At 42.1% G+C, this 21959-nt stretch overlaps 1 protein-coding gene across 9 annotated transcripts in view; it reads right to left on the minus strand.

Annotated features, from left to right (window-relative positions):
* TTC37 (tetratricopeptide repeat domain 37) overlaps positions 1 to 21959 on the minus strand; it is a 90193-nt gene that overhangs the window by 19027 nt on the left and 49207 nt on the right. For 8 of the 9 annotated variants that reach the window (XM_038403413.2, XM_043515222.1, XM_038403416.2 and 5 more), the window contains 8 exons: positions 21396 to 21489; positions 15391 to 15468; positions 13617 to 13741; positions 12789 to 12912; positions 5408 to 5629; positions 4393 to 4465; positions 3945 to 3998; positions 3717 to 3828 (listed from right to left, as the gene is read on the minus strand). In XM_038403413.2, the coding sequence (XP_038259341.1) occupies positions 3717 to 3828; positions 3945 to 3998; positions 4393 to 4465; positions 5408 to 5629; positions 12789 to 12912; positions 13617 to 13741; positions 15391 to 15468; positions 21396 to 21489 (882 nt within the window). The remainder of the gene's footprint in view (positions 1 to 3716; positions 3829 to 3944; positions 3999 to 4392; positions 4466 to 5407; positions 5630 to 12788; positions 12913 to 13616; positions 13742 to 15390; positions 15469 to 21395; positions 21490 to 21959) is intronic. The other variant, XM_043515224.1, reaches the window with a different exon arrangement.

The raw sequence follows: 21959 nt of genomic DNA on the forward strand, positions 1-21959 counted from the left end.
CCCTGCAAACTTCCCCTGAGATTGGAAAGTCGAGCTTTTATTTCTGAATCATGCATGACCACTAGTGAGAAGTATTTTACAGACAGAATAGACATAGTTTTATTGATGAGTAAGCACAAAATAAAGCAGTCAGATATGTTGATGGGCTCAGTAGAAAAAATACTTTATAGATTCTAAGATCAGAAGGGACCACTGTGATCCTCTAGTCCAGGGGTTCTCAACCTTCTTCCTTTCTGAGCCCCCCCCCGCCAGCTATAAAAATTCCATGGCCCATCTGTGCCATGACAACTGGTTTTCTGCATAAAAGCCAGAGCCAGTTTTAGGGGGTAGCAAGCAGGGCAATTGCCCAGGACCCCCACACAACAGGAGGCCCTGTGAAGCTAAGTTGCACAGGCTTTGGCTCCAGCCCCAGCTCAGGGCTCCAGGCCAGGGGGGAACTGTGGGCATAGGCATAGTTTTACTTCTATTTTGGGGTGACAAGGGCTGGCAGGGCTCAAGCCAGCTCCGCACAGCAGCGTCAAGGGAGAGACCGCCACCCTCCACTCACTTAGGAGGCCACCCATCTGTCTGGGCTGTGGCGGGAACACAACCAAAAAATATAACTCAAAGTGGGGACTCAGTTCAAAAAGTTTGAAAACTGCTCAGAGTGCAGGGAGGGGGTAGATAGGGGTTGTGCGAAGTGAGGGGGGTAGCTCCGGGTGCAGGCAGAGGGTAGTTAGGGGCTGTGTTCCCAGTGCAGCTCCCAGCTTTGAGGGGGGAGGGAGGGAAGGCATGCTGGGGCCGCTGGCTTCAGCCTCGTGCCGCTCCCAGCTTCAGCACTGGGGCTTAGGACACTGGGTTTGAGCCATGGGGCTCCGTAGCCCCCTGAAAGGGTTCACGGACCCCAGGGGGCCACAGACCACTGGTTGAGAACCGTTGCTCTAGTCTGACCTTCGGAACAACACAGGCCATAGAACTTCTTCCAAATAATTCCTAAAGCATATATTGAGCTGAATTCTATGATATCTTTTACATTAAGTGCTTGAGAAGTTGTGTGTACTAGCAGCAACATCACTGAGTCCCAGAGAACCCTTTTAGATTAGGCTACAAGTTAAGTGTTATTACAAAGAAGGGAATGTTTTAAGAAGCTCCAGGGAATATAGTTTCCTTTGCTTCATAATGATGGAATTTTGTATACTAAAACTGTGCACTTATTGCAGCGTTTCCAAACACTACCCAATATTATGGCATAATATTGTCCTTTTGTCCAACACTTGTGAAGAACCTGCTTCTCCCTGATCATCACTGTATATTCTGCAATCCCAGAATAGCTCCATATTTTCAACAAACATTTACCTCTGTCCCATACAAATCCAGTGTTCTCACTTCAGTCACTGTATTAAGGTTGCAAACTCAGGCACCCAAAAGTTAAGAAATGCCAGACTCAAGCATGCCTTGGCAATCTTAATTCAGCCCCCTTGTGTACGTGCATTATACAGTAATCAATTACATAGGACCCCTGCCTCATTCAGTGTAGAGTGGACGGGTGCTCACTTAATGAGCAGCTATTCAGCGTTGTGTTTTCTCTTCACAGTGCAACATGTGGGCCCCATGCCACACACTAAACACGTATAACTTCCGAGGTTTTTATTTTTAAACCAAACTGAAAAAACTAATTCCATCAAGTAGCACTGTATCAACAACCACATAGTTCATCAGTAGGGGTGGAACCTTAAGATCCACTGCACAGACCTCTTAAATTAGTAGAAGTAGTAAGTTATCCTCTGTGGACCAGTATGGGGGGAGGGAGTGGGGGGCCAGAGACGCACAAATTTTGCCAGTGTGTTTCACAGATATTGCTATGGGCAGAGAAATAGTGCAACTCAGGAATTCTATATTATATTCCAGGCTTTGGAGGGGAGTGTGCTCTAGAGGTCAAACTGTTCTGCCCATTTCAGGGCTTGCCCTTCTGCCCTGTTCCCTCCATCCTGATCTCTGTACCGTACGTCTCTTCCCTACCCCCGACTCCTTGTCCAATCTCGTTCTACTTGCCTATCCAATCCCAGCCTCCGCTCTTCAGGTTAAACCATCCTGCTTCCACTCTCAGTGTGTCTGCCTGCTCTCCTTTGTACCCAGTCTCAGACTACTTGCCACAATCTTCTCCTTTCCTCCCACCTGGTCCCCTCTGCATTCAAATTAGATTGCTTCTTCCTCCAGGCTGCCAAGGTGTCGGGAGGGAGAGGGACACACACACACACGCTCTGCTCTCAGTTCTAGTGCCATACTAGAGCAGCCTAGCTTTGCCCTTGTAGTCCTGAGCTGAAGGTAGCATACTAAGTTGCTCTATGTGGATGGTGCCCACAAAGACCAGTCAGCACTAGAGGCTCAGACATGCTCAGAGAGGATGAAATCTTGCTTCATTTTAGCAGCTAAAATGTCTATAATCTCTATGAGCAAGTACAAACTGGGTTTATTCTAGGTTTTATAATTTGACTGAATTTGGGCAAGTTTTCATAGGGATGGCAAAAAGACACATCCAATCACACAAAGGCCACTCCCCTGCCAAATTACAAGTCCTGGACTCCAAAGCACCAGGTGCTCACTTTGTTGAAAGAAAGGAGCACCAGATTTTTTTTTTAAATGGGAAAAATGTATTTTCTCTTAATCCCATTCTCAGAAACAGCTGAACTGTTCTGGCTGAAATTTTCCAAACTAAAATTCATCTTACAGGTAGATACTCACTATGGAAAATTTTAGACAAATGGGTAAAATTTGACAAAGTCATAAGTACCTGAAAATAGAGTCTTATGAGAAGCGTTGGGCAACGAAGTTAATAGGCACCAGTATCAGGCCCGCTATACAATTATTTGCATTATCATAGTGCCTACAAATCCAGGTCATGGACCAGAGTTGCACTGGGACAGTGTCTAATGCCCCAGGGAGACCTCCATTTACGTACAAGACAAGATATAACAGATGGATACAGACAGACAATAAGAAACAATAAGACAATATTGATCAGCATGACAGGCAGTGGTCTCAGCAGCCTACACTGTTAAAGTTTTTGTAGGCATCATAGCAAAGGAGATTTTTGAGAAGGGATGTGAAGGAGAACAATGAATAAATACTGGAAAATGAAACAAAGCTACAGAAAGTGTCAAATCATCCTATATCTGTGAGAAAGTGATAAAAAAGTTTATTTTTTATGCATTATGTTAATGCATACCACAGCATTAAACATTGTAGAAGAAATTTAACATTTTGATATTTGACTTCTGAGTGCTTGATTTCACAATCTCAACATTAGTTTTGCATTTACTATAATAACGAAGATTGCCATTTGCTAACAGGACAGCTGCCTGTAGCACTAACCAACATTTAGTAAATTAATACAGTATTTGCAATCCACACTCAAAAAATCATGAATAGATCTTTCCTGGTCAGTGCAGCAGGTTATAATTCATTGAGTGTCCGAATTTTGAGACTGGTGTATGAAACATCCACCACCACCAATCTCTTCTTCTATTGGGAGATTAAATAATTTCCAGTATTGTTAGAGTGAGCCTCAACCTTTGCATTTACCTATCCCCTTGATGTGTTCAAACAGTCCCTGGAAAGCTAGTTCTATTTTACTTGATCAAAGGCCTCTCCCTGAAATATTACTGGAATCCTGTCTAACAAATAGAAGTTTAAAATAAAAAACACAGCATAAATGTTTGTGATAGAGTAATGATCACCTGGAAAAAGATGTATTGCCTTTTGGATATCCTTCAGTGCATTGTTTTTCTCATCTTCAGCTGAATGACATCCCACCGCCAACTGATTAACTGCAGTATGCAGCAGGGCTTTCTACACGTGAAGAATAAGCAACATTAGCGTGCTTCAATATTACTTTATAAAAAGCCAAAACATGTTCACTTTAGGATTATTTATTGAATTAAAAAGTCTGAAGTGAAAAAACAAACCTTTCCATGGTTTAAATCAAGTATATGAGCAACATTTCCTGCCACAGCTCCACCCTACAAGATAAATATTGAACAGATTACATCACTATTGTTTAATGCTGGGGTTTTACGAGGGATGTTGAAATGACAGGATCATTCTTCTGATCTTGACCTTGATCAGCAATATGAAATAAATTTTACATTCAAGTATTTTCTCTTCCAAGCTGATGCATAGTATTTTTAATTTATTTTAAGGGGAGCATCACTGCTTTTGTTAAAGCATACACACAAAGAAGGCAGTTGTGCATACAACTTGTCAGAAATGAATTGTGAATGCAATCATAATAGTTGTTCTTGTTAATTAGTGCACAATAGCATATTAAAAAAATTTAATTACTGAACTCTACTCAAATATATGTTGCTTAACACATGGTCATAGCTTAATACAGGATAATTGCAACACACTTACCTTTGCATTTTGTGGCGTATACAGAGGAACAAGTTGAGACAGAAGAGACCAAAGAGCAGGATCATCTGGGTTACTACAGAAGAGTAAGGATATTCAGATTTGCATTTCCTATAGAGGTGTACTTAGCCATGTGAATCCTGCTTGTCACACCTCTGGATAGGCATCTACTTTCATACCCGCTACTATAATCAACACTTACATCTAATCTTCTTAAAAGAAGTTATGTAAACAGCTTCCATGGCTAGTGACTTAAAGTGAATAGACATATACGATTATAGATTAGATAGACTGTATTCTCCCTAATGTATCACTGTCAAAGAACAGGGACATGTTACTGAAGATCAGAAACCTGCTCTGGGATAAGGGAATTTAAGATAATCTGGAAAGAGAGAACAGTAGGATAACTGTCTGAAACATTTGAGAGGTGGTCGTACAAGTTGGTAGTTGTTAATGGCATAACCAAGAGCAACAGCTTGAAACTTAACCCCTCCCCCACACACACATTTAAATTAATCAAAAAGATTTAGTTAATGGACTCAACCTTCTAAGAAACCATTTAAGATTACATTAGATAAAACCCGAAGGATCAGTGCAGAGAAGAACCTGTTGCAGCGCAGACCTCTCTCAACTTTATCGGTTTCTATAAAGATTCTACTGAACAATCCAGAGACTTGACAATGAGCACACAGAAGTTTATAGTACACATGCTAACCATAAGTAGATTTATAACTGTGTACTACAGTGTAACGTGTTCCTAAGAGTAAAACAATTTGATCCCATAAAAAGATGATAGTATTTCAAAAATGCAAGAATAAAGGCAGCTTCTGCCATTTGACTTGATCTAAATGAATTACATTTTTCACTCTTAAGATGCCAGAGTTTGTCTCTAGGCATGTTGTAAAAAAGTGTAGATATTTTTTCTTGTTCGAGCACTCACAAAGTTTAAAAAGGATAGTTTTGCATGGGAGGGTAAAAGTTTAGTTGCCATTAATATATAAAAATGCAGACCACACACCTATGGACAGCTTTGGAAGCTTGCCTCTGCACTCCCACATTTCTACCTTGCAGCGCATACACAGCAGATGTAATAAGGCATCTCTCATAAACGTTATCCTTGCTTTTTGTGTGCTTCAGTAATTCTTTAAGTGCTGCTGTTGCAAGTGTAGCATCCCGTTTTGCTAGACCTAGAGTGCACAGAGCCTGCAGGCTTTCTGTAGTAGGTTCCTTTAATATAGAGCTATAAATACAATGGAAAACATGTTATTATGTAATACAATACTAGCCTCAAGTATACTTTGCAGGATTTGTCATCTACTTCCACTTGTCATAGTGTTGTAAGTGCTGGTTAAACAACAAACAGCAATTTACTCACAAGATTCATTACAAATTGAAACTACCTCTTCAGAGCAACAAAACATCTTCTTTAGCTCACATGTTTGAATTCCTAATCCAGCAACATTATTATTGCACTGAATTAATAGCCTCTCATGATGGGACTCAAACTCAGTCCTACATCAATATTCTTAAATCCTTTGGATAAGATTGAGTACAATGAGTTATGTGGGTTCAGCTTTTAAAGCTCATGACTATTGCTTGGCAAGAAGCAGGCATGTTTAGTTGTCTTTGTTTAAAAAGAGTAGCCATAAAAAAAATGTATGGTAATGGAGACATATCTCCTCAGCCTTATGCATCTACTTTCTCTTGAAAGAAACGTTTCTCCAATAGTATACATAATCTTATAAACTCAATTACTTCATACCAACCAATCTGATTTTTGGGGAGGAGGTTTTCCCCCCCACACACATTTTTTGAGGGCATGGCAGTATTTGCCATCTGATGTATATAATTTTGTTATGAGAGCTTTGATTTAGATTCCCTAGAGTAAAAAAAATATCAAATTTCTGCCAGGAAAAGAATTCCCTCTTACATAAAATTGTGCTTCAGGTAGCTGCAGAATTTCTGTACAATTTTCCAAGATCATCCAAGTTAAAATTAATTGTGTTTGAGTAATAAAATCTGCACAGAGCTAGCATTCTGGGTACAGGATATATGCATTTTCCATTTAAAAAAAAAAAAAACACACAGATGAAGGGAGGTGGGAGGGGAGGAATATTTACATCTTGTGTCAGTATCTCATTTAGCAGTCTGCACTGTACCATGAATACAAATATGATTACTGCAACTCTGTGCTATAGCAAAAGGAATTAAGGGAGACAATTTGCAGTCCAGTCAGTAGATTAGTTCTGCTGTTGCACATGCTTAACTGTATGCATTGTACTTTCCATGAAGCTGTTTTGAGGAAAGACGTGCAAAGAGATTAGGAAATTAAAATGAAATGTATGTGCATTAGCCACTGCTGATGAAACTTTAGTACCAATTTGGAAAGAAAATTGGAATACAGAATTAAAGCCCAATGAAGTATTGCTTTTTTTTTTTAAAAAAAAAAAAACAATTTTCATCTCTATAAAGAATATTCTAAAAAATTAAAAACAATTAACTATATTGCTGCTTAAATAAGTACAAAAGTAGGTGCTATCTAGTAGTTTTATAGAAAGCTTTGAATAGTAGTAATGCAGAAGCAGAACTGCTTTCCATGAAAGTATGAGAGCTATAGGGAGGAAAAACTACACATCACAAGAGATTGCACAAATTCAAGATGTTCTGATATAAGAAAATTGCTGCAGTATCATCTGATCAAATTAAAGGAAAACAACTTGCAGCCAGAGGGAACAGGGGAGAGACTGGAGAATACACCGTCACCAGGAAAAGGCAGGTTTATGTGATCGGGGACTCTTTATTGAGAAGAACAGACAGGCCTGTAACTAGAGCTGATTCAGAGAATAGAAGGGTGTGCTGTCTTCCGGGTGCTAAGATACGGGATGTAGACCTGAGGTTGAAAAGGATCCTAAAGGGAGCGGGAAAGAATCCCCTAGTTATCCTTCATGTGGGAACAAATGATAGGGCTAGATTCTCACTGGAAAGTATTAAGGGAGACTGTGCTAGGTTGGGGAAGACGCTTAAGGAAATTGAGGCTCAGGTGATCTTTAGCGGGATCCTTCCTGTTCCTAGAGAAGGGCAACAAAGGTGTGACAAGATCATGACTGTCAACAGATGGCTTAGGCAGTGGTGCTATAAGGAGGGCTTTGGGATGTATGGCCACTGGGAGGCATTCACGGACAGAGGACAGTTCTCTCGGGATGGACTTCATCTGAGTAGGGAAGGAAATAGACTTCTAGGATCGAGGCTGGCACAACTGATAGAGAGAGCTTTAAAATAGGAATTAGAGGGAGATGGTTGGGAGATGTCCAGGAAATCTCCATGCCAGATTTTAGCATTGAGAGGGAAGAAGACGAAGTAAGAAAGGATACAGCCGTGGGTAGGAGAATGTATATAAGGAGCGAGGGCGGTGTGGATACTAGTCTAATAGGTTATACTGGCTGTAGAATGACTGTGCCTAATAGGGTACAAAATGTGAGCGAGGCCAAACAGCAAAAATTAAGATGTTTGTACACCAATGCGAGGAGCCTAGGTAACAAAATGGAGGAACTAGAGCTACTGGTGCAGGAAGTGAAACCAGATATTATAGGGATAACAGAAACATGGTGGAATAGTAGTCATGACTGGACTACAGGTATTGAAGGGTATGTGCTCTTTAGGAAAGACAGAAGCAAAGGTAAAGGTGGTGGAGTAGCATTGTATATCAATGATGAGGTAGAATGTAAAGAAATAAGAAGCGATGCAATGGATAAGACGGAGTCCGTCTGGGCAAAAATTACATTGGGGAAGAAAACTAGTAAAGCCTCTCCTACGATAGTGCTTGGGGTGTGCTATAGACCTCCGGGATCTAATTTGGATATGGATAGAGCCCTTTTTAATGTCTTTAATCAAGTAAATACTAATGGAAACTGCGTGATCATGGGAGACTTTAGCTTCCCAGATATAGACTGGAGGACCAGTGCTAGTAATAATAATAGGGCTCAGATTTTGCTAGATGCGATAGCTGATGGATTCCTACATCAAGTAGTTGCTGAACCGACTAGAGGGGATGCCATTTTAGATTTAATTTTGGTGAGTAGCGAGGACCTCATAGACGAAATGGTTGTAGGGGACAATCTTGGCTCAAGTGATCATGAGCTAATTCAGTTCAAACTAAATGGAAGGATTAACAAAAATAAATCTGCAACTAGGGTTTTTGATTTCAAAAGGGCTGACTTTCAAAAATTAAGGAAATTAGTTAGGGAAGTGGATTGGACTGAAGAATTTATGGATCTAAAGGTAGAGGAGGCCAGGGATTACTTTAAATCAAAGCTGCAGAAGATATCGGAAGCCTGTATCCCAAAAAGGGGAAAAAATTCATAGGAAGGAGTTGTAGACCAAGCATCTTAGAGAGGTGATTAAGAAGCAGAAAGCATACAGGGAGTGGAAGATGGGAGGGATCAGCAAGGAAAGCTACCTAATTGAGGTCAGAACATGTAGGGATCAAGTGAGACAGGCTAAAAGTCGAGTAGAGTTGGACCTTGCAAAGGGAATTAAAACCAACAGTAAAAAGGTTCTATAGCCATATAAATAAGAAGAAAACTAAGAAAGAAGAAGTGGGGCCGCTTAACACTGAGGATGGAGTGGAGGTTAAAGATAATCTAGGCATGGCCCAATATCTAAACAAATACTTTGCCTCAGTCTTTAATAAGGCTAAAGAGGATCTTAGGGGTAATGGTAGCATGACAAATGGGAATGAGGATATGGAGGTAGATATTACTATATCTGAGGTAGAAGCGAAACTAAAACAGCTTAATGGGACTAAATCGGGGGGCCCAGATAGTCTTCATCCAAGAATATTAAAGGAATTGGCACCTGAAATTGCAAGCCCATTAGCAAGAATTTTTAATGTATCTGTAAACTCAGGAATAGTACGGAATGATTGGAGAATTGCTAATATAGTTCCTATTTTTAAGAAAGGAAAAAAAAAGTGATCCGGGTAACTACAGGCCAGTTAGTTTGACATCTGTAGTATGCAAGGTCCTGGAAAAAATTTTGAAGGAGAAATTAGTTAAGGACTTTGAAGTCAATGGTAAATGGGACAAAATACAACATGGTTTTACAAAAGGTAGATCGTGCCAAACCAACCTAATCTCCTTTTTTGAAAAGGTAACAGATTTTTTAGATAAAGGAAATGCAGTGGATCTAATTTACCTAGATTTCAGTAAGGCATTTGATACCGTGCCACATGGGGAATTATTAGTTAAATTGGAGAAGATGGGGATCAATATGAACATCAAAAGGTGAATAAGGAATTGGTTAAAGGGGAGACTACAACGGGTCCTACTGAAAGGCGAACTGTCAGGTTGGAGGGAGGTTACCAGTGGAGTTCCTCAGGGATCGGTTTTGGGACCAATCTTTTTTAATCTTTTTATTACTGACCTTGGCACAAAAAGTGGGAGTGTGCTAATAAAGTTTGCAGATGATACAAAGCTGGGAGGTATTGCCAATTCAGAGAAGGATCGGGATATTATACAGGAGGATCTGGATGACCTTGTAAACTGGAGTAATAGTAATAGGATGAAATTTAATAGTGAGAAGTGTAAGGTTATGCATTTAGGGATTAACAACAAGAATTTTAGTTATAAATTGGGGACGCATCAATTAGAAGTAACGGAAGAGGAGAAGGACCTTGGAGTATTGGATGATCATAGGATGACTATGAGCTGCCAATGTGATATGGCTGTGAAAAAAGCTAATGCGGTTTTGGGATGCATCAGGAGAGGCATTTCCAGTAGGATAAGGAGGTTTTAGTACCATTATACAAGGCACTGGTGAGACCTCACCTAGAATACTGTGTGCAGTTCTGGTCTCCCATGTTTAAAAAGGATGAATTCAAACTGGAGCAGGTACAGAGAAGGGCTACTAGGATGATCCGAGGAATGGAAAACTTGTCTTATGAAAGGAGACTCAAGGAGCTTGGCTTGTTTAGCCTAACTAAAAGAAGGTTGAGGGGAGATATGATTGCTCTCTATAAATATATCAGAGGGATAAATACAGGAGAGGGAGAGGAATTATTTCAGCTCAGCACCAATGTGGACACAGGAACAAATGGGTATAAACTGGCCACCAGGAAGTTTAGACTTGAAATCAGACAAAGGTTTCTAACCATCAGAGGAGTGAAGTTTTGGAATAGCCTTCCAAAGGAAGCAGTGGGGGCAAAGGATCTATCTGGTTTTAAGATTCTACTTGATAAGTTTATGGAGGAGATGGTATGATGGGATAATGGGATTTTGGTAAGTAACTGATCTTTACATATTCAGGGTAAATAGGACTAATCCCCTGAGATGGGATATTAGATGGATGGGATCTGAGTTACCCAGGAAAAAATTTTCTGTAGTATCTGGCTGGTGAATCTTGCCCATATGCTCAGGGGTTTAGCTGATTGCCATATTTGGGGTCGGGAGGGAGTTTTCCTCCAGGGCAGATTGGAGAGGCCCTGGAGGTTTTTCGCCTTCTTCTGTAGCATGGGGCATGGTTGACTTGAGGGAGGCTTCTCTGCTCCTTGAAGTCTTTAAACCATGATTTAAGGACTTCAATAGCTCAGACATGGGTGAGGTTTTTCATAGGAGTGGGTGGGTGAGATTCTATGGCCTGCGCTGTGCAGGAGGTCAGACTAGATGATCAGAATGGTCCCTTCTGACCTTAGAATCTATCAATCTATAACTATCAGAATGTGGAATGTTGAGAATTCATTTATTTGGTGGTCACATCCTAAAATTGGAAATAAATATGAATATAAAGGAGACGCTGCCTATTGTAATTTAGCAATGGAATATGAAAAGATTCCTAAACATATTGGTCCTATTTTGTTTTGACCTCACTGGAGGTCAAAAATTTAATATCCGACTTCTATGCTGTGTTGCTAATCAATGGAAGAAAAACAATCCTACAACATCCTGGTTAACCAAATTTTGTGAACTACAGATGGAAAAATATACTTATTTTATAAAAAGCACAAAAGAATAGGTAGAACATTTAGACCTTTTGTTTCTTCTGACTCCATCACAAGATGAGTTATACTCTTTAATATCAGCTACAGACACCATATATGTCTAATTATGTGAAATTCTTTTTTTCCAGGTTTTTGTGTTGCCATCAGTCCACTATATGGTGTAAAACCCACAGTAAAATTTAAAGTGTTGACAGATTTCACTTTTTATAATGTTACATGCTTCCAGTTAAAAGTGATGCATTTCCAGAGCATTTACTAGTTTTCTTTAATGCTAGTGACTAATGATATGTAGGAAGCACTCATTGTTGAAATTTATGTTAAAAATAGAAAGAACACTTTCGTGACTAACTAGAAGTAACATTTTCCTACATCATATTAATCATCAATTACTCAGGATTTAAAGCACCAGGTCACGGACCTCAATTATTTCAGTAATTTGACGATTTGCTGGCAGGATAGAGATGGTCAATATGGCCATGTTTCCAACACTGTATTCTTGGGTAAACAGGGAAAGTAATATATCGGGGGTAGTCATGTTAGTCTGTATCCACAAAATCAATGACGAGTCTGCTGGCACCTTAAAGGCTAACAGATTTATTTGGGCATAAGCTTTCGTGAGTAAAAAACCCACTTCTTGCATCTGAAGAAGTGGGTTTTTTATCCACGAAAGCTTATGCCCAAATAAATCTGTAAGTCATTAAGGCGCCACCCGACTCCTCATTGTTGCTTTTTTAGGGAAAGTAAAGTCAGACACTCTGCTCAACACTGGGGACTGAAATGGTAGAGGCTAAGTTCTGGCTGCCAACTGCCCAGTAACAGACCAGGCACTTTTTTAAATCTTCAAAGTGCTGAAAGATAAAAAACCTCTTCTAAAAGAGATGAAACAGGACTGCTGATCTTTAAGTGAAATCTACAGAATACTGCCATGACACTATGTGATGTTTAGAACATTATTCTTTGGGGGATTTTTAATTACTTAGGTTAAAAATTTTTATTAAGAAAAAGTTACATTTATTGTAGCTGAACACCACACACACTCTCTTCCTAACGATGGAAGACTTTAAACTCTCTGAAGAAAATTAAGATAGGAACTTACTTTGCAAGGAATGCCACAGAATAGGAAGTTAAAGTTTTGAACAATATCTTAGTTTAAATTTAAAAACATTTTACACAGCAAGCCACTCAACAAATGTGAAGACAAGTATTACTGGTAGGTACATTACCACCGCTTTTAGATTAATTTACAAAGCTGCCTTCAGTGTTTGTACCTCATTACTTTTGGGCTTAAAAAAAAAAAAAAAAAAAGGCAAGCCCAATAAAAGCTTCCAAGTTACAGCTTCTAACAGTACTTTCAAATTCTGACAAATTCTCTCTCACACATACTCATGCTACACCATCCACATACCATTTAAACAGCAACGTCTTTGCAGCATCCACTTTGTTCTGTTTGTACTCCATTATTGCAAGGGCAGTCAAGATATGGGCTTTGTCTTGTTCAGATTCAACAAGAGACAGGGCTCTCTCATAGGCTGGGAATATTAAATTAAGGTAGGAATTTAAAAAAGCAAATCAAGAGATTTAAAAGCATTCTGGAATGACAAGATACAGAGATGTATATGCACTAAGAGAATCTTTAGTTACATTTTCCCCTACAGGATCCCTGCCACATTCAGTGCACAGGTTGGACACAAAGGAGCAGAATCAAGGTTGCACAAGAACATGCAACTGTAAGTCTGGCATTTCCTAACTTTTTTACATATGTAATGAATGCTAAAAACTGTTGAAAAGTGATAAAGGAACATCCAGGAAAGGAATGCGTTCTCTTGATGTTTCAAGATCCCCTGCCCCAAGCAGCAAAAACCCATTTTTAAAGTTTAGCATCCACCTTTGTTCATAATATCTTTATTTCCCTACCCTCACATACTGGATGTAAACAAGTACTGCCACCGTGTCCTGCCTTGAAAATGTCAATTGATATATAAAAGATATTTTTTCCAGTACACTGCAATAACTCATGGCAACTTTCTGAATAGCAATCAGGTGATTATGATGAATTTTATATTAAAATCTGAAAATTCTCTGCCTTTACATACTACCCCAATGCGTGCATAAGTTGGGACAGAATTTGTCAGTCAGGAGTATAAAGTCAAAAGGGATACGTGTTCATCTAGAAAATGCCATATTCCTTTAGTGTCAGGCCATGTATTGTACCTTTGTTTAAACAGATACTTACCTTTAATGCTGTCTTGTAAAAGCCCTTTCTTGAAGTACGCTAGTGCAACTCCTGCAATGTCCTCTAACTCTGTGAGAGGAGTGGACATGTAAGCCTGGATGGCCTTGTCATGTTGACCTATGGCACTAAAAAAAAAAAAAAAAAAAAAAAATGCCCCAAATCAGCTTTGAACTGCAGTTTTAAGCAGCCCCAATTCATGATCTGTACAACCATCAGCTAAATTCACTAATGCTGTCTTTCAGAAGCCCAGTATATTAAAAAGAAAGGGGTTGAATTTTGATTTAAAGAAATGTAGAACTATTAGTGTACCCTCAAACCCTTCATTCTAGGTGTAGTATGAACTTATTGTTAATGTGGATATTTGCAATCCCATTTCACTTACGTGAAAGCTTCAAGTCCATGTTACTAGCTCAGAAATACAACATTTAGACAGATTTGCTAAATAAATAGTTACGGCTTGTTGGAACTATCTGACATTTGTATCAACATATGAGCACACCAATATTAATTGATCACACATACTATCCAGGGAACGATATTACAGTGTGATACAAAAAGATACTGCCTAGTGATTGCTATGAGGCAGGAGAAGAATAGATTTGGCAATCTTGCTATGAATAATACCATCATAGCAGAAATGCAGTAGGACTATTTACTAAAGTTCATTAACAATCATGAGAACTTTGTACTCACACAAAAATGTTGCATCATTTTGAATTCTTTCTGGAAGACCAGAAATGACCACACTCGCATACAATACATGCGACATGGAATGAGGATGTTGAGTATCACAACACTTAAGTGAATCTCTTTAGCCTACCAAGAGGCTCTGAGAAAAATAAATATGATGGGAAAATATGATTTCTCTAGGATGAGGGCACTGGTTCTCTCACTCACATTGAGGTCCGGGGTAGATATTTCCTGCCTAAAAAAAAAAATTTACTTCTAAAACCTTGCTTAACAGAGCTGAAGCCAGCACAAAAGAAGCAGTTTGAAACTGTCCTCCGATGTCAAGATTCTCTCCATCCTATGCCCTTGAGATGGAATCAGAGGACTAGAAGGTACTGATGCTTCTGACTGTTGAGGCAGACATCATAAAGAGGAGAATAATCTGTGCAATAGTGCTGTTTACGAGAACTAGTTCAAGTCAGTCAGCATGACCCCAAAAGGTCAAAGCAATAGCACAGCTCTGCTACAGGAACAACCGTCTCCCAGGAATACTAGCTACAAGATGCCACTCTATGGGGATCTCTCACATAACTTGAGACTCCAATACGGGCAACCTCCTGGAACTGTTGGACACCAATCTCAACAAAAAAATTCTTGCTTTAAAAAGCAGCGACAACATACAACAGCTAACTACTCATACTACAAACTGGATTACCTGCAAAAAGAAAGGGAATAAATTCCAAGTCAGATGGCAGGTAGAAAAACCAAGAGTTTGAGCTTCCTTCTGCAAACTACATAAATAGAGACAAGGAATGCTAAAAAGTTAAACCTAACTGTTGAATTATTATGGGTACTGCTCAGTTTTAAGAGTGGGAAACTGAAAGCAATTTAATGAAAGTACGTATAAGATACTGAAGCTCTAAATTTTGTGCTGCATATGAAAAAATGGTTTAAGATTAAAATGAAAGTTAAATATGAATAGTTTATCATCTGCCATAAAGTACCCATTAAATGATGTGGCCATTCCTTGTTCTGTGGTGGAATTTCTCAAAGTGTGATACTGTGATATTGCAAGAGGTAACAACAAACAAAAAACACTGCTTACCAGAGAGATCTACCATAATTTTGCATTGCTATGTTATACTTCTCTTTATCTTCAGAGTTCTTCAGCAATGAGACCGCCCTTGAAAGTGACCATAAAGAACAAGTAATTCACAAATATGCCCAGGAGTACATGCAAATAGTTGTTATAATGTAAGTAAGTGTGTGTCCATAAAAGGCCTGCAAGTTTATGCCCTTATTTCTCTCAAAATAAGATTACTTCAAGATTTACCAGAAGGGATCTTTTGCTTATTACTGCCAGTGACTTATCTACACTGCAAGAGTTGTTCTGTCTCTTTAATAATAGCTTAAAATTACAAAAATATATTTGCTGTGTTCAGTGACCACTACTGCATCCATGTTATCCCCCCTTTTTGGGAAGAACTGTGTTTATAAATTGTTTTAAACAGTAGAGACAATGCAACAGATACTTCACATTCCACAATCATATTGAAAAGATTCAATATACTGCAAGGTTCCGTGGTAATTTTCAAGAGGCATTGATTAATTTGCACTTCTTTGAAAAAATACAGTTACCTTTTTCCGTAACTGGTATTCCTCGAGATGTGTTGCTTATGTCCATTCAACTTAGGTGTGTGTGTGTGTGTGTGTGCGCGCGCGCGCGCGCTTGCCACATGCACCGGTGCCGGAAGTTTTTCCCTCAGCAGTATCCATAAGGGACTGGCTCCGGTACCACCTGGAGTGACATGCATATGCGCCAGTATAAGGGGAACCACTAGTCCCCTCCACCCTCAGTTTCTTCTTGCCGGAAACTCTGACAGCAGGGAAGGAGGGCTGGTGGAATGGACATGAGCAACACATCTTGAAGAACACCAGTTATGAAAAAAGGTAACTGTTTTCTTCTTCGAGTGCTTGCTTATGTCCATCCAACTTAGGTAACTCCCAGAAGCACCCTTGGAGGCGGGTAAGGAATTCATGGACATGTAGATTGCAACACAGCTCTGCCGAACCCAGCATCGTCCCTGGCCTGCTGAATGATGGCATAGTGGGCCGTGAACATGTATACCAAGGAACAAGTCACAGTTTACAGATGTTCTGAAATCGGAACATGTGCCAGGAAGGCTGCCGAGGATGCCTACGCTCTAGTCAAGTGGGCTCTGACGATCAGCGACGATCAGCGGCGGCGGGACTCCTGCTAACTCGTAGCAAGAGGTGATCCAGTTAGAAATCCTTTGCATGGACACTGGGAGGCCCTTCATCCTATCAGCTGTAGAGATGAAAAGCTGAGTCAACTTACAGAAAAAAGGTTTGTCCCATCTAGGTAGAAAGCCAGACCCCTTATTATGTCCAAAGCGCGAAGACACCTCTCTTCACTAGTCTCCTGGGGCTTAGGGAAGAAGATCAGAAGAAAGATGTCTTGGCTCATGTGGCAGGCAGACACCACCTTAGGAAGGAAAGCTGGTTGGGGCTGGGGCTGGGGCTGGACCTGGACCTTGTCCTTACAGAAGACCGTGTACAGCAGTTTTGAGGTGAGGGCTCACAACTCAGACTCGCCTCACCGACATCACTGCCACCAGGAAAGCTACCTTTCAATGATAGGCAAGATAGGGAGCACAAGGTCAAAAGAGGACCTGTGAGAGCCTGGACAGAACCAAGCTGAGATCCCACTTAGTGGACGGTGATTGAACTTGGGAGGAAAGAGTCTCTCGAGGCCTCTAAGGAACCTGACCATTATGTCATGGGAGAACACAGTTGGCCCCTGGATTGGTGGATGAAAGGCCGAAATGGCCGCCAGGTGCACCCTGATAGAGGAGTACGCTAGGCCCTGGTTCCTTAAATGAAGCAGGTAGTTCAAGATCGACTGCACTGAAGAATGCGAAGGGGAGATGCCCCATTCGGCCGCCCAGCGGGAGAAAACTCATCCACTTTGTCAGGAAGGTCTGCCTAGTCGAGGGCTTTCTACTCTCGAAGAGGACCTTCTGGACACCATCCAAACAGGCCCATTCATCTGGGTTCAGCCACACAACATCCACGCCGTGAGGTGGAGGGACGCAAGGTTGGGGTGCAAGAGTTGGCAGTGATCCTGTGACAGCAAGTCTGGTCAGGGCCAGGAAGGGATTGCTGACAAGCTTGAAAGCATCATGAACCAGTGTGACAAGGCCACGCTGGGGTCATCATGATAACCTGTGCCTTGTCCCTCTTGATTTTCACTAGGACCTTGCTAATGAGCGGAACTGGAGGGAACAGCAGGAGGAAGACGTTGGAGAGGGAGACCTTGCCCAGATCCAGTCTGGAGCAAAACCTGTGGCACCTTCTGTTCTGCCTGGTGGCGAACAAATCCACTTGGGGAGTTCCCCACCTCTAGAAGATCATGCCAGCTACCTCCAGGTGGAGCACCCACTCTGTGAGAGGAGAAGTCCCTACTTAGGTGATCTGCTAGCATGTTCCTGGCCCCCAGAAAGTGACATGCTTCTAGATCAGTGGTTCTTAACCTGGGGTGCGAGATATGCCAGATTTTTTTTTTTAGAAGGTAAAATCACCGAACACACAAATTAAGCACAGGCATGCAAGTACAACTACTGTGTTTCATCAATTAATAAATACATAGGTTTAACATTGTATTACAGTAATCATTAAAAAATGTATAAACAAAAATCTATCTAGGTTTAAAGAACTGACCTACTTCAATGATTTTTGATAAGGGGTGCGAGAACATATTTTGAGAACCAAAGGGTTCAGGCTGCAGTAAAGATTAAGAACCACTGTTCTAGATGGATTCCGTGATCGATGCACAAGTCCCAGAGATGGAATGCCTCTTGGCAAAGGACCGAGGATTGCGCTCCACCTTGCCTATTGATGTAGAACATTGAGGCTGTGTTGTCCGTGAGGACTTTGACCACTCTGCCCAACAGGTGAGGTAGGAAGACTGTGTATGCTCAGCACACCACCCTGAGCTCTTTGACGTTTATGTGTAGCGTCGTTTCCTCTGGGCACCACATACCTTGGGTCTGGACTCTGATGCAGAGGTGTGCACCCCCCCCATCCGAGGCATCCAATACCAAATCAATTGATGAGGAGTGCTGATGGAGACAACTCCTTCCAGGAATTTCCCAGGGTTGGTACACCATTGCAACGAGGTAAGTACCGTTGTGGGGATGGTGGTGATCTTCTCTAGATGGTCCCCGGACTGGGAGTAGACTGTTGCCAGCCATAGCTGCAGGGGTCACATCTGGAGCCTGGCGTGGCGCACCACACACACACACACACACACACACACACCCCGCTATGTGACCTAGTATGCATAGGCAAACCCTGGCCATGGTCGGGGAAAACGCGAAAACTTCCGCAATTAGGTCCGTCAGTGCCCTAAATCTCTCCAGTGGCACGAAAGCCCTGGCATAGGTCAAGTCAAGCACTGCTCCGATGAATTCTATCCTCTGAACAGGAACTAACATGGATTTGTCGTCGTTCACCAACAGGCCAAGGCAACAGCACGTGGCTAGCAGCACTGTGACGTCCCCTTGGACTTGCCCTTGACGAGCCATCAAGGTACGGGTAGATCTGGATACCCCGATGTCAGCCGCCACAACTGACATGCACTTGGTAAATATCTGTGATGCTATTGCTAGGCCAAATGGGAGGACCACAAACTGATAGTGGTCTGGACCTACCATGAACCAGAGGAACTGTCTGTGTTCCTCAAAGATGGCGACGTGGAAGTACACATCTTTCAGATCGAGGGCAGAGTACCAGTCTCCTGGATCCAGGGAGGGGATGATAGAAGCCAGAGAGACCATAAGAAACTTTAGTTTTGCTAAGTAGCAGTTCAAGCCCCGCAGGTCTAGTATGGGCCACAGATTGCCCTTAGCTTTGAGGATTAAAAAATAGCGGGAATAGAACCCCTTGTTCCTCTACTCCACAGGAACTACCTCCACCACACCCAGCTGTAGTAGAGGAGTCCCTGAAGAGGGATGGGGGGCGGGGGGGTGGGAAGGTGGGGTAGAAAGTAACTGAAGGGTACAACACTGCACCACTGTATTGAGGACCCATCGGTCCAGTGTTATAGACGCCAAGACAGACAGACAGACAGACAGACAGACAGACAGACAGACAGACAGAGACAGAAAGAAAGGCGGTTGGCAATCAGAGGGGAGGAAGCATCCAGGGTACAGTCCGGTAGGTCACTCTCAGGTGTGCCCTCAAAACGTGCGCTTGCCTGTCTGCTTACTGTGGGTTGAGCCCGTCTGGGATGTAGATGGGGGCTGTTGGCCTGGGCGCTTCTTGTAGCCCCTGGACCTTTTTGGGGGGAGAAGGGGGTGTCCTGGCGAGGGTGGCTCCCCTGGCTCCGAGACTGCTGCGGCTTAAATGGCTTGCAGACGAGGCTGGGGATGTACAAGCCCAGTGCTTTTAGGGTCATTCGGGAATCTTTCAGGCCATGGAGCTTAATGTCCATCTGTTCTGCGAACAGGGCATGCCTGTCAAAAGGGAGGTCTTGCATTGATTGCTGAACCTCCAAGAAAAGACCAGAGAGGAACAACCAGGAAGCCCTGCACAACGAGATGGCCAATGCCATGGTACGGATGGCTGTGTCTGCAGCATCTGATGCTGTCTGGAGAGCTGCTCTGGCTCCAGTCAAAAACTCATCCAGGATTGCCTGGAACTCCTTCCTAGAAGTCTCAGGAACTTGGTCATGGCCTGCTACATATTAAAATCACTGTGGCCTAATAAAGTCTCATTGTTGGCCACCCACAACTGTAGACTGGAGGACAAAAACTTTATGCCCAACCAGTCCAGTCTCCATAAGTGTTTATTCTTAGGAGTAGCCCCCAGTTGACACTGTTTCTCCCTGTGGTTGACCGCCTCTACCACTAGGGAATTGGGAGCAGGGTGGGTATAAAGGTACTCATGGCCATTGTCTGGCACAAAGTACTTGCATTCAGACGTCTTGGAGATCGGAGGCAAGGAGGAGGGGGTTTGCCAGAGGCCATTTGCAATTTTAGCAACCCCCTCACGTAGGGGCAAAGCTACCCTGGCTGGGCCATGGGGCAGAGAACATTAAAGAAGGAGTCTGTGGGTTCCTCCAACACCTCAACCTGGAGGCCCAGGTTGGTAACAACCCTCTTTAGCAGCTCATGATATGACTTAGCATCATCTTGGGGCACTTCATGCTTAACGAGTGGTACCAGGATGTGGAGAGGGATCAGGAACTAGAGCAGGCTTGGTGTCATGAAGACGTAGCCACACATGGCGATGCCACCTTGGGGGGGGATTGGCGACAGTCCCGGGAATGGTACTGTCAGTCTCTCAACCTGTCCATGCAGCGATACCAGTGCCACAGAGATTCCAGGTGCTGACTCTGAAACTCCTGCCAAGGGGTGCGTACCTCCAGAGATCTGCACCCAGTTGCTGGCAAGCAATGCCTTGAGCCTCTCTGCCCTTGTTCTAGGTCTGGAGACTGGATAGGGCTATGAAGCTTCTGCCTATCATGGTCAGAAGCACATCGGCTGTGAGAGGACAACCGTTCGCAGGACCTCCCCTGCGATGGGGAGCACTGCTGGAAAGGTGGAGACTGTGGTGGTCCCAACAAGGGTTTGCCCTGGGACTGGCAAGAAGGAACTGAGAATGGAGGGGGCCAGTGACGCCCTATATGCTGCAGCATACACACACCACTCCGGGGGCGCCAGAGCCCATCCCCTATGGATACTGCTGAGGGAAAAACTTCCTGCACGGGTGCACCTGGCGAACACGCACACCTAAGTTGAATGGACATGAGCAATCACTCAAAGAAGAATGTTATGTTCTAGTGAATGAAGAACGCTCAGAAACAGGTATTTTACTGTAGTTTTATACATTCTGACTAACCTTACCATCTCAATAAACGGGGGCTAGAAACAGATCAGACATCCAGTGTCTCCCCTTTAAATGTGATTAGTTAAAATGCATTGAGGAAACTGGCAAATAGTGTTTAGGGAAAAAACAAACCCATCTCAGATTTTTCACCCTGAGGGTACATTTCAGCACTTAAAATCTGTTCCGCGTATAGGTTACCTTTGATACGCATCTGTTGCCTGCTTTTTCAGTTGCAGATATTCATTCAAATAACCCAGCATCGTGAAAGCAGATGCATCATTTTGAATTCTTTCTGGAAGACCAGAAATGACCATACTCACACACAACGAGCAGCGAAAAAGCATCAGGGTCATATGGTGAAACATATTACAGCAACATGTATTTTTCAAAGCAACTTGAGTTCTAGCTATCAGGTGCTCACTGAGGTCATTCGGAGTCACTTTAGCATCCTTCACACAACACATGGAAAATATATCCATCAAAACCCACCCCATCTTCAGACTAGTTCAAGAGAAGATTTTAATTCATATGGCATTAGTATTATTGCCCATAAGAATAAGTTTTATTTTACCAAATAGTCTATGTATTTTAAAATTTCTCAAACTTTGACTACAAAGAGACAAAAAAAATTAAAGAAAATGACTTCTGAAAAGGTTCAACTTTTTACAGATTTTAGCAAAATATAAATTGAATATCAAGGTTTTAGCTTCAGTTTTACTGCTCTGAAGTCATGTCTATTAAAATGAAACAGTACTGAAAAGT

This window comes from Dermochelys coriacea, chromosome 5 (assembly GCF_009764565.3).
Source record: "Dermochelys coriacea isolate rDerCor1 chromosome 5, rDerCor1.pri.v4, whole genome shotgun sequence".
Taxonomy (NCBI): Eukaryota; Metazoa; Chordata; order Testudines; family Dermochelyidae; genus Dermochelys; species Dermochelys coriacea.